This window comes from Arachis hypogaea, chromosome 20, assembly GCF_003086295.3.
Source record: "Arachis hypogaea cultivar Tifrunner chromosome 20, arahy.Tifrunner.gnm2.J5K5, whole genome shotgun sequence".
Classification (NCBI taxonomy): domain Eukaryota; kingdom Viridiplantae; phylum Streptophyta; class Magnoliopsida; order Fabales; family Fabaceae; genus Arachis; species Arachis hypogaea.
Genome location: NC_092055.1, coordinates 143,410,755 through 143,424,279, shown reverse-complemented (window position 1 = coordinate 143,424,279; position 13,525 = coordinate 143,410,755). Strand labels below are relative to the sequence as shown.

The 13,525-nt window shown below is 35.4% G+C and overlaps 1 protein-coding gene across 1 annotated transcript; it reads right to left on the bottom strand.

Moving 5' to 3' along the window:
* Nucleotides 1–1,213: 1,213 nt before the first annotated feature.
* On the bottom strand, nt 1,214–4,969 carry LOC112785017 (mitotic spindle checkpoint protein BUBR1). Its single transcript, XM_025828418.3, has 11 exons — nt 4,624–4,969; nt 4,475–4,534; nt 3,877–4,021; nt 3,615–3,772; nt 3,146–3,227; nt 2,996–3,062; nt 2,853–2,904; nt 2,561–2,720; nt 2,386–2,468; nt 1,671–1,751; nt 1,214–1,582 (listed from the first exon to the last, which is right to left on the bottom strand). The coding sequence occupies exons 1-11, from the start codon at nt 4,818–4,820 to the stop codon at nt 1,519–1,521; spliced, it is 1,149 nt and encodes a 382-aa protein (XP_025684203.1). The 5' UTR covers nt 4,821–4,969; the 3' UTR covers nt 1,214–1,518.
* Between the last annotated feature and the right edge of the window lie 8,556 nt (nt 4,970–13,525).

Here is a 13,525-nt window from a genome sequence, read left to right as displayed (position 1 = left end):
ATATTTTTCCTATACGAATAATAATAGTTAAAATGACATGCTAGTAGCTAATAATTATCAATTATGTATAGATAACGATGCCATAATTAGTTTCTCTTTCAGTGTTTTATGATTTTTTAAAAATATGATATGCATGTATTTTTTGTTATAAATTTATGGAAAAATGCTATATAATCAATCACTCATAAGTATTTTATCAGGTTTTAAATCTAAAATGTTAACTATATTAATTTTTTATATATTCACTTTCCACTTGTTTAGGAAATTAATATCTAATTTAAATTAAATTTGATTTTATTCCTAAAATCTCTTAATCCTAAAATTAATTATATGAGTTTAGGATTTAAAATTTAAAATTTATTATTTATTATTTATGGTTATCATTTAGAATTTATAATTTATTAATTTTATTTTAGTTATGTTTTGTTTTAAATTTAAATACATTAATTTTCAAAAAAACTTATTTTATTTTATTATTATTATTGTTTTATCGAAGATATAAAAACTCGAACCCGCGACCTCTTATATAAATATGGGGAGACTATCTCATTTGAGTTTTAACTCATTAGCAAAGAGACTTAAATGTGTTTTTTGTATTTATTTAAATTGGTTTTAATAGTCATTGGTGGAATAATTACTGAATTTTATTACAAGTCCAATTGTAAATTTATATGTTCTTGTAAAATATTATTACGAGGTGTCTATTTATCTTTTATTATTTTAAAATATTATAAAAGAAAATGTGTGATTAAAAGTTATTAAAAAATATTTTTTATGAATTTTCAATTCATTGGATATATTAAAAACTTAGGGTTTAGTATTATAATATTCTTAATATGTACTTTTATAAGATAAAAGTTAGCTAAATTCTTATTAAATAGATTAGAAAAATCGCTCTATTTTTGTAACCTTTAACAACCACGCCACCTCCAAACAAAAAAAAAAGGATTTTCTTAAGTTTTTTTTTTTTTTTTTGATGAATTTTTCATAAGAATGTTGAGTTTATGCAGTTTCCCATCAGAAAGTAACTCAAACTGAATAAATGAGTTTTCATGATCTATGGAATTGAAGTTATCTTAGCCTTAGGTTAAGATTTTTATTATTTATTTTTAGTTTACCATTGGTGTCTACTAAAAGAGAATTACTGAATTAGATACATGCCGTAAATTCTAGGTGTCAAAAGTCAGTGGTATATATAAGACAGTCCTTTAAATAATCTTATAGTAGTTGTAATTCTTAAGAAGTGCAATTAGAGGAATGATATTAAAAACTAGTACAATACATTCATAAATTTTACAACTTATTTCCAAATAATGAAATGGAATCAAAGCAACCAAATATGTCTGTCTTGTATTACAAACTTGGGCATATTCTCAATTCAACCAACCAACCAAACAATAAATTCCATTACAAACTTAAAAAGGAAACGTGGATCAAGCTTTCTAGGTGAAAGCTACTAAAATTCGTTTAAGACAAGGATGGCAAAGTGCTTCATCAAGCATGATTCAACGATTTCAATTATCTGGGGAGACTGCTTTGTGGGAATTTGCGTAATGGATTCTTCCTTATTTGCTCTGTTTCCCTGGGGAGAAGAAACAATACACAAGCGTCAAATCTGGAAAACACATCGGTATATGATCATAGTGCACAAATTCCAAGGTTGGGATTACCTTTTCAAATCCTTTTCGTTCTCCCACCTAAGCTGCAGCAAACGTGAGGACTTCTTACTCTTTTCTTTCACGTTTTGTGATCTGTGCAAGTCATGCAAATCGGTGGATCAATAACTGCTGTATACAATGCTTTCTAATGGAAACAATAATTAACTGGCATATCAAGGATGAACAGAGGCATATAAACTATCATGCTAGTACTCATTGAAAATAGACATGTTTTAAGCTATGCTTTGCTCTTGCTTTAAATTGACTTGTTCGTTCATCCTATTTGCTAGTATTCATTAAAAGTAAATAATGTTTTAGCTAAGCTTTGCTCTCACTCTATTTTTAAACATATTCTTCTTTCATGCTATTTGCAGTTGAGAATGCCAAGGACCGTTGTAATATGAGGAAATGAATGATGAAAAATGATAAGAATGCTGAAATTTTTTCATGCTATTTGCTAGTACTTACTATAACTAAAAATCTTTGCTCTTTTTAAAGCATACTCATTTTGTTCTTTCATGCTATTGGCTAGACGCTGATATCACGATTCCAAAGGTATTTTTTGTGTACCCAAAAATGTGAGGAAAAGAAAGAATTAAGGATGATGAAAATTATTAGGATGTGGAAAATTTCCACCCCCTTTGGCTGAGCTGATTTGGAAAGAACAAGATTGAGTATGGAAGCATCGCTATGAAAACCTAACAGCAAAACTAGTGATTCCACTTACTCTTGACATTCTTCATCAACAAACACTGGTATACAGGCACTTGCAGTAGCTATTCCAGTTCTAGTTCCAGGTCGCTGTGGAATCTGAAATCATAGTGCAATAATGTAAGAAGAATATAATAATATGATCAACCATAGAAAAAAAGACAGGCAACGTTTGTGTGGGAAATTTGCACCTTGTAAGATTTCCATTTGCCAGGGATTGCATTGTTTTCCTTGTTTCTTTCAGCTCGAGGCCCAAGTGTGTGCCAAGAGTTTGATATGTCGGTCTGATGAGGGATGGAATCATCACATCCTACTGAATCTTTATAAACAGAAAGTGGAGCTGCTCCACTCCTGCATAAAAGGAAAACATGTAGAATCATTTAGGAAATTACAAGCGCTTTGCAATACAAAATCATCTACAGAGTGCAGATAGCACACATTTCCCGCAAAATCATCGCCCAGTTCAAAAAAGAGTACAATTACCTGCTATTATTACTATCAGATGGATCGGACTTGAAAGGGGCTAGGTGTGTACCTGCAAGATACAAAGAAAATTTCCATGGCTAGTTAAATTACCTGCCATCCAAAATTTGAGACAGAAGGTAATATACAGAAAATGGACTCACGGTTTTGTCCCTTGGCAAGGACAGTTCCAAAGCTACGCACTGGTGCTGGTGGTTTCTCCATTGAATCCTACGTAGTGGAAGCAACTTAGGGTTAAACAATTGCATATAGATCCTAGAATATAGATAAGTAAAATAGGGAACATCACATACATCTGTCGCTTTTGACCTTGCCATTGAACGTGCAACAAATTTTCTATAAGCAGCCTTCAATTTCTCAACAGGTTGAGCATTCCTTCAGAACAGGCAATTTAATGAGAAATGATATTTGCAACTTTACCATATGCAGAAATCATCAATGAATCCAAGTACGGCATCAAGGTCCAAATCTAACAAATGGCGTTCTTTTCCTCTCAAGAATGCAGACACAATCTCACTTTCCACCTTTCAAATTTTGTACGTGTAATATTAAATCATAAGGACAGACACTATGCACAATCAAACCAATATAAAATAATCCTCTCACAAAAATTCAACCCACATGTTACAAATTACTTATAGCAGCAACTATTTAATCAAATAATCATGAATGATTTTTAGGATGGTAGTATGGTAGTGAACCATTCAACCGGCATGAATATGAAACAGTGAACAATTAGTTTCATAAGATGAGGCTCACTACCTAGATATGCCAAGTTCCAATATCCGATTAGCAGTTTTAATCTTGTTCTTAGATTCCAAGTGCAACCCATAGGAAATGTAGAAATCAGAATGAGTTTTTCCAATTCCATTTGCTTCCAGAAAAGCATATATAACTTCTGCATCTAAGCAATTATCTGCCTGCAAGATCATCAATTGCTCAATGTTCAAAAACAAGTTCTCAAAACTAACAAACTGCAGCAACTCTATTCAAACAAAGAGAATGCTCATAGAATGAAACCCACGTATTCAAGCCACACTTTGAGGTAGCGCAAATCATCCTTATAGCGATCTGAATCCCAGAAGGCCTGCACGCACTTCTCGTAGATCACCACAAGCCCAGAACCATCGCCGCAGGGAGGAAACGCCTCCTGAACCCACTTGATACACCTTCAGTTCCAAATAAAAATAAATCAAGGGTTAGTTAACGAAGCACCCCTGATGTTTGGTTTGCATTTTCATTTTTTTGTTTTCATTTTCATCATCTTGTTTTCACTAAAAAAAAAACAAAAATAATATCGAGAAATGAAAGCGCAACAAAATTTCACATCTAACAACATACAATCTTCCTCTCTTTCAAAATTAACACTTAACCCATCGATAATTAGTATCTTTAACCTAATAGATACATCTACAACAACAGAATCGCTATCCAATAGTTGAGCTGTTCCTTTCTATCATCGCATCACAATTTATGTCTGTGCAAGCCGGTAAATAAAATCAAGTTGAGCTATTGCTTTCTATCATCATATCACAAATTATGCATGTGCAATCCAATTTATCTCGTGTAAAATATAAAAATAAATAAATAAATCGGTATATGCGTGAAATCGTGATACTTACTGCAGCCACGGCAGAAGAGGATCTTCGCCTTTGTACTCGTCAATCGCTTCAATCAGTTTCCTGAGAGAGAGAGAAAAGCAAAAAGAAACTGAGAACAAAAACATGCGGTGAAAAAAGAGAGTGAGAGAGAGAGAGAGAGAGAGAGAGACCTTCGGTGTTCGTAGAGGGAATTCTTGAGGTTGTTATCGGTGTAGGACTTGAGAGCGTGGTTCAAGAGGTTAACGTTGCGGCCTCTTTTGAGAGGCCTGACGTTCTCCTTGAAGGTTTCCCACTCGTTACCGGTTTGCCTCTTCGACGCCAGAAACTCCGTCTCTGGATCCACCTTCTCAATAGCCGTTTCCGCCATAGTTGCTCGAAAATGAGTTTTTGAGAGGAAAGAGAGCGTTGAGATTTTGAGATTCAAACTTTTGAAATTAGCATTTTATATTATACCATGACGATGCTAATTCTAGCCGTTGGTGCTTGTCGACAAAAGAACTTGGAAAGAAAGGACTTGAATTATAGATTAGATAAGAGGTAAATTAGTAATTAGCATCTATCATAGAAAGATCTAAAAAGATTTTAGAAAAATGACAAATAGATCTCTAACATTTTGTTCCGTGAATATTTTTGTTCCTGACCATTGAAAAATACTTTTAAGTCCCTGACCTTCACAAAACTTAGACGGATCAGTCCTTCCGTCTAAATGTCTTCTTTAGGGACTGATCCGTCCAAATGTCAGGGACTGATCCGTCCAAATTTTGTGAAGGTCAGGGATTTAAAAGTATTTTTCAATGGTCAAGAACAAAAATATCGGCAGAGCAAAAGGTCAAGGACCTATTTGTCCTTTTATCAAGATTTTATATAAAGTGGCTAAGAATTTGTTTCGGTGAAAACTAATCCTTTTATAATGTAATACTAAAATATTTTATTTTATCTTTGAATAAATTTTTATGCCATAGAAAATAATTTGTTTAGAAGATTTTTTAACTTTAATAAAATGTTTTAAGTTTTTATTTTTTGAAAATCTTATTTTTAACACAAATGCTATATGCACATAAAAAAAGTTATTATATATTTATGTGTAATGTGTGTTATTTTATTTGGTGTGTTCATGAATAGAATCATATATGTGTGTTATTTTATTAAGTTATTATATATTTATGTGTAATGTGTGTTTTTGTTAATATAGTTATATTATACTGGTACTTATAACGGAAATGTGATATTGTAGGGTTTACGGATGTTGATATGTGATCACTTAAAGCCGCTGGATTCATACAACCAAATTGTTGAGTCACAGTTACGCGAGACTGGATTTTATTATGTTTCTCAAATTGGAGTTATCCAATGTCAGTCAGCAATGATTAATGCTCTGATTGAGAGATGGCGGCCTGAGACTCACACATTTCATTTTTCGGTTGGTGAGTGTGCCGTGACCTTGGAGGATGTGGCGATAATTCTCGGTCTGCCGACAAATGGTCTTCCGGTTACAGGACCGACCATGAGTAGTTTTGAGGCATTGGAGGCCGAGTGCTTGCACCAGTTTGGGGTTGCACCGAGGAAGACGGACTATAAAGGAAGCTTTATAAAATTAACGTGGTTTAGGGGTTTGAAAGATCGTATAGTGTTGAATGATGATGTTCACATTCAGATGTATGTAAAGTGTCACATAATATTGTTATTCGGGACAATTCTGTTTGGAGATAAGTCGGGTGCAGTGGTGCATTGAAAATTTCTACCTTTGCTCCGTAACTTCGGTGGGATCATACAGTTTAGTTGGGGTTTGGCATGCCTGTCACACTTGTATAGATCATTGTGTAGGGCAACTCGTGTCGACTGCAAGGAGATGGATGGTCCGCTGACACTGTTGCTTACTTGGGCTTGGATCCGGCTACCATTTCTAGCACCGATTCCCGGTAATCCCCGAGTGTTTCCGATTGCAAACAGGTGATTTTGATCATTGAAAGAAATTCTAGAAATTGTATTTTGTTTTCCACAAAATAAGTTAACTAATGGATTGTCTGACAGCAGGTGACGTAACTGAGATCGTGAAAACTATGCCTACCAATATAATTCGCTTGCGCACTACAGGAGGTTGTTGGATGATCTACAAGAAGGACATGTATGTTGTAAAATACTAGTACCGAATTTAGCTTGGTCAGTGAATTAATTGTTCTGTAATCATCTAACTGTTTCGATGTGTCCAGTTTGTTTGGCAGGGTTATGGCATTGGAGACATTAACCCAGACGTGATTCCTTTAGACATCCGTCATAATTTGGTTATTTGGAGTGCCACGGTGCCACTTATATCCTTTAAATGCATCGAGTGGCATGCATCTGACAGAGTCAGAAGGCAATTTGGCTTGAGATAGGGTGTTCCTAATCAAGAGCGGGATCTAGGTGCATCACACGGCGAGGTTCTAACTGGGCCTAAGAATCAAGATTGGGTCGATACCCACTCTTTTTTGGTGATGCAGTGGATCAATCGATATAGTCACATTCTTGTTGATGACTTGGTGCCTTTACATTATCCATTGGAAATTTATATACATTGGTACCGAGAAGCATTCGGTGCCCACTTGCAATTGTCGAACCTTTTATTTCAAGAGAATCCAAAAGGTCCTCTACCACCACTGCCACCGCTACCGCCACCGCCCACCACCACAACAGGGGGTTGAGTATTTTGCACCATATGTTCTTGACACGCATCCGCCTGATTATTTTTCAGCGTCAGTCCCGGTACATCAACAGTATTGGGGTGGTCTACAGTTTGAGTCAGGGGAACAACCTTCATTCAGTCAACTGCTTGGTTTCATGGCTCCGGAGCCGGGTCAGTCACATTCAGGTAATTATGTTGACATTCCCACCGATCATCAAGCACATCCGAGTGGTATTACACAAGTTAGGAGGTCATTGGATTCGAGACCTCGGGTTCGCACTTCCTCTGATAATTCTGGAGCCAGAATATTTGTTGACTCGAGCAAAAGTGCTGAAGCAGCGGGAGGAATTATACAGAGTGAAAATCCTAGACGTATTTCGATGAGTCTAATTCAAGAGAGTAATAGGACAGTTGATGATGAGACTGATGACTACCTAGTAGACCATCCAGAGGATGAGGATGAGCATGAGGATGAGGATGAAGATGAGGATGAGGATGATGACGACGACGATGCTGTTGATGAAGACTGCGACGATGATCCAACGCCTAGTGCAGGTAAAATAAACTGTTGATAATGAATTTCTATTGGTAGATTCATGCTGAACTTCTATTTGTTTTACATAACGAAGTGCCATATGATTACTTGCATCCTACATATGTTGTGTTTCGACAGGTACGACCATAAGTGAAAAAGGTAAAGGTTATAACTTTAAAGCTGATCCTCCATGTCGGAGTGTGAATCGGTATACACCATCCGCTTTTAACAGGATTGCAAAGAAGTGGAAAAAGTTATACAAAGATATGAAGTAGGCAACGAGGAAATAAAGTGTTTGATGTTGTTATTTAAGTTGCATGGATTGTTTGTGTTAACTAAGTTGTTGCATTTCTTTTGTAATGGACTATGTTAATTAAGTTGTATGGATTAATTGTGGTAATTAGGTTGTTATTACTATTTGTAATTTGCACAACAAGCAAGCACATGTCGACACGGAATTCAGTCAACCTGGAATTCACCACAGTCGCACCGATGTTGGCATAGGTTAACTGCATACTCAACCCCACTAGGCATCTCATGTACTTCAAAGACTTCATTTTCTCTATCAAAACAGCTAACCGGTATGTTTTCCGATGCTCGTTGATTGCATGCAGCTTGGAGGTCACAATCTCAGAGAACACAAGTCCAGCATTAATTCGAGCCTCAGCCTCGGCTCTTTTCCTAGTGAACAACTCATTCATTATGTAAAATGTAGCCTTAACAAGCGCAATGACCGGAAGATTGCGTGCACCCTTTAAGACGGAGTTGATGCACTCCACAAGATTGGTAGTCATATGATCCCATCGGTATCCACCATCAAATGCCAAAGCATACTGCTCACGGGGGATCCGATCAAGCCAGTTGGTGTAAGCCTCACCCCGTTCTTTTAATCATTTATAGCGCATCTGGTACTCCCTAATCGTCCTCGAATATCCTATGAAAAAGAAACAATCAACTATGAACACCATTCTATTCAATCGTACTTACAATAAATTCAAAGTTCATTGTATTCAAACTTACCAATGTTGACGATAAGCTTCTGCAAGTAAGGTGCCTTGAACTTCCTCAAGAAGTTCGACTCAATATGCCGGATACAAAACATATGGAAAGTTCTAGGAGGAGACCAAGTCCCATTACTCCGATCAATAGCTGACCTAATAGAATCGTGTCGATCAAAGATAAGTCCCACACCATCACGTGTCACCACATGTTGACGCAAGTTACTTAGAAAAAAGTACCAAGCATCAGAAGTCTCTCCCTCCACTATGGCAAATGTAATAGGCACGATGTTGTTATTACCATCTTATGAGACTGCTACCAATAAACAACCCTTGTATTTTCTATACAAATGAGTCCCATCCACCTGCACTACTGGCTTGCAGTGTCTAAAGGCTCTTATACAAGGGTAATAACTCCAGAAGACTCTATGTACTACACGTATATCAGGAACCAAATCATCCCCCTGGTATGCATGCATTGTTTCAAAGTGAATCACTGCTGATGACTCCTTGTGACACATGACCTCAAACCATATGGGCAAAGCTTTATACGATGCTTTCCAACCTCCGAAAATTGATTCCACCGCCTTCTGCTTTGCTAACCAAGCCTTGCGATAACTGATGGTGTAGTTAAACTTTGACTGGACTTCAGCAATGACTGGTTTCACCTTTATAGACAGGTCAACTTCTACCAACGGCTTAATTGCTTCTGCAACTGTCTTGGAATCCAGCTTCGAATGGTCTTGAGAAATAGTAGACCTGGTACAAGTGTGACTACCATTGTACCTCCTTATCTCCCAAGAGTACTTCTTTTGCATTTTGGTAACCCTAATCAGCCAATCACAACCACCGTCATATTGTGTACATTTAGCATAGAATGTCGTCGGTTCCGACTCATATACCCGATAATCTACGCCTCTACGGATGGTATAATCTTTCATTGCCTTGATTACTGCCTCCCTTAAACTGAATTCCATCCCCACCGTGAACTCACCATCCGCCACAACAGGAACCGCTGCATACATCATAAGTAATAAATCCTTTATTATGTAATCAGTAATAAATTATTTATTACAACTCACAATTGATAAACACACTTTACCATGTATGATCATAAAAGTCTTTTTTTTGTTATCCTATCTACGTAAAGAACAACTAAATATAATTCATAATAAAGAACTACTACCTAATAAAGTAATCAAATGCTATGGTCATAGATTACTATCCACATATCACATATATTACTCATCTGACCTTATTGATCTCTTACTTCAGAGTATCACAAAGCTATCTTTCTTTACGTACCTGCATTCATATATTGGAAAAACTCTGGTGCATGCATAGCCTCCAAATCCAACGACCACATGAAAGAAGGCTCCTGAAACGGATGCGGGTTTGCTAGTGCATTTGCAACTTCTGCCACATCCGCGTTTCTGGCGTCGTCAGCTTCATCTTCGTCTTCACCTGGACCAACGATCTCATAGTTACTTTCAAATTCCTCATCGTTTTCACTATTATAATCTTCCAATTCAATATTAAGGTTCGCTTTAGATTGCTCGAACTCAATATACAACTCGATGCACGACATTCGGTGGCAATTTTTCATATACATTGAAAACATTTCATGCATACTCGCTTCATCCGTCATGTATTTGGTCTGAAATTGAACGAACCCACCAAACACAGATAAAGAATACCTGTACAAAATACATGATACTCTCCTAGATATTTGAGCATCTATCTTCTCACAAATCACACCTTTCAATTCCTCAAATGACAATATGAATGGAACAACAATATATAATAGATTTTCACACACAAATTGAACTCCCTCATATGTTTGTAATAAAATCTGCCTGTAACAATAAATTTTCAACACAACTCTATCATCCATAACACTATACGTACTTAACTACTCTCAATCTTACTAAAATTTATTCTGCAAGAATGAAGGAGAAGAATGAGAGAAGAGGAAGAACATGAGCTGAGACACACGATGAAGAAATGGGGTTTCTATGATTTTTTTGGGTTTATGTATGCACTTACAATCAAATCGGACGGACCGACCGCGTCCTATCATTTTAAATTTTTTGCGCATCACAAATCGCTGGGTCCGATTGGAACACTCCCGGATTAAAAAAAATTTGCTCCCAGAAATCGGTGGGTCCGATTTCATGCAAATCAAATATCTGCCTCACACAAATCAGACCGTCCGATTTGTGTCCTTTCTCTCTCTGCATGAAATCGGACGGTCCGATTTCTTCCCCACCAGATTCCTAAAACTAACACCGTCATAACAGTGTAATTCACCCCTAATCATCATAACCAGGCATAACTCACAATGCTAAATCATATAAAAAAAATCAGCCCAAGATATTAGTATACAATGTGTACAATGAATTTAAAAAGAAACAAATTAAAAATTAAATATCAAAATTAATTATTTAATTTCAAATTTTAAAATTTGAAAAGTTAGGATTAGCATTTAAATACATGGTTACTTCTAATTTTACCATAATCTCTCAACTTCCGTTCCACCCCCAAAACTCGCTGTTGTCCCCAGGTCTCAGAGATCATGCTGACAACGCCTCATTCACCACCTGACGCCGCTGCGGGGTCCTACCGAACGAAACTGCACCATATTTTTCCGTAAGAGAGTCGGATACCTCCTCACCCCCTTCTGTACTTCCTTGTGGCTACTGCACCCCTGATCCTGCTTGGAGTAAGCATCACCATCAAAGGGATATCGGGCTTCTTCTTTTTAATCGTTCTTGAGGTGTTGGTATTCATGTTGATGATGATAATCCATGGTTACGTTGATGTTGCCTCTTCATGGTTCCATATTCTAATTCGTTCATTCTCATCAGCAACTATCACAATAGGAGAAAAAGGTTGCATCAACACCATTTGTGTGCCTCTTGTGTCCCATTTAGCTATTGGATTTGTTAGCATGCTAACAGCAGAGTGCTAGCATTTTGTGATGTACTCCAATGCAAAGTTTTCTCTTTCTTCTCTTTGGATTAAACTGATGAAGGATTGAAGGGTGAAAATAAAAATGGAGTTTCAAAAAGCTGGTAAGGCTAGACTTCCACATGCCACCTTCAGACAGATTAATGTTAATTCAATGGCCTGTTTAGGATGGTCATTTTAGTAGGTATATGGATGATTATTTTAATTCTTATGTGGATGGTTCTTTTGATTAGATTGGGTTCAGTTATATAATTAAAATATGTTGGATGTTTAATTGACTAGATATGCGGATGATTTTTTTATTCTTAAGTGGATGATTATTTTGTTCGATTTGGTTTAGGTATATACAATTAAGAAATATTGGATGGTTATTTCACTAGGTAGCCAAATGATTATTTCCAGCGAGGGAGAGAGTGGCGCCGGTGAATGGGGTGGTTGGTGAAGCGGCGACGGCTTGATGAACCCAGGAGGCGACAATGATGTCCGCTGAGCGGGAGAATGACGCCGGTGAAGGGAAATGGTTGATGAATGGGCGGCGACAAAGATTTTGAGGAAGATGTTGAGTTGGTAAATTAGGGTATAGACGATGGTTAAAATTTTAGAATAACTAATAAGATTTTTAGTTTGGGTAATTTGAGTGTTTTTTTTTTAACCGTCATTGGGTCAAATTGTCAATCCATTGTATACATTGTAAAGATTCTCCATTATCTCCCTAGCGGAATTCATAGAAATTTAATGCATTGTTGTGTATATTGTTATCAAATACAATCAAAAAAATTATGTATGTTTATATTTATGTATTGCTATGTCTTTGTGTCTCTTTCTACTCTTTTGTGTCTTTGTTACCAAATGAAACCTCACGGTACTACTTCACTGTCGATCATCCAAGAGTATTTAGTCTTGTAAGATGGTCCTTACTTATTCACACGAGATTTTACGTGCCCCATGCTACTCGGATCAGAACGTAAACTAGTGATGCTTTCGACTATTAAATTTTTGTCATCTAGGATACAACACTCCACCGATTCACCTAGCAGCTTGTATAGCTCTTTTACAACTCCGTTTTCATGGTATAAGCGGTTTAGACTGCTCATGTATTAACATTCTATTGAATCTACCATATTGAATAAAAACGGTATATTTAAAGTTCTGAATTTTAATTAATCAATGATTCATTTTTTTTACATATGATTATATTAAATCTGTTGACAGATTATTTTATCTAATATTTCTATTTTATTCTTTTATTCTTGTATCAAAACATAAATAAATAATATATGAGCAATGTTAGATTTAGTTTTACTTAATTTTTCCATGTGTGAGTTTACATTTTACAAGATTAGTTGAAAAAAAAATTGTGGACATAAGAATAGTGAATTTTGAATTTATAAAACAAAAATAAAAGATATTGATTTAAAATTAATTTGATTCATATTTTTTTATTTTTAATGACTACAATTAAGTTATTTAGTATAATTTAATTCATTTATGACTATGATAATTAGATGATATATGAATAAATCATTTTACAATGCATAATTTAAAATTAAAAGATAAATAAATCGTATTATAATATATAACACTATTGTATATATTTATATGTTATGTGTCATTCATATATTATTATTTTATTACAAATTGCCAAATCATATTATGATATATATTGTTAAAACTACCCTAGAGAGAATGTGATATAAAGAGAGAAAGTTTTTTTATTCATACATTGAGTACAAAAACCAGAAGTTTCACTAAGACTTTGTGAATCTTGTGAAATTTATATTCAGAGACTACAAAACATATTTTTTTAAAGTTTTTTAATAATGATTAAATAGTATTTATTTAATTTTAACTACAATTTAATTATTTATATATTATTTAATTATTAAATTTATTCTCTATTTTATAAA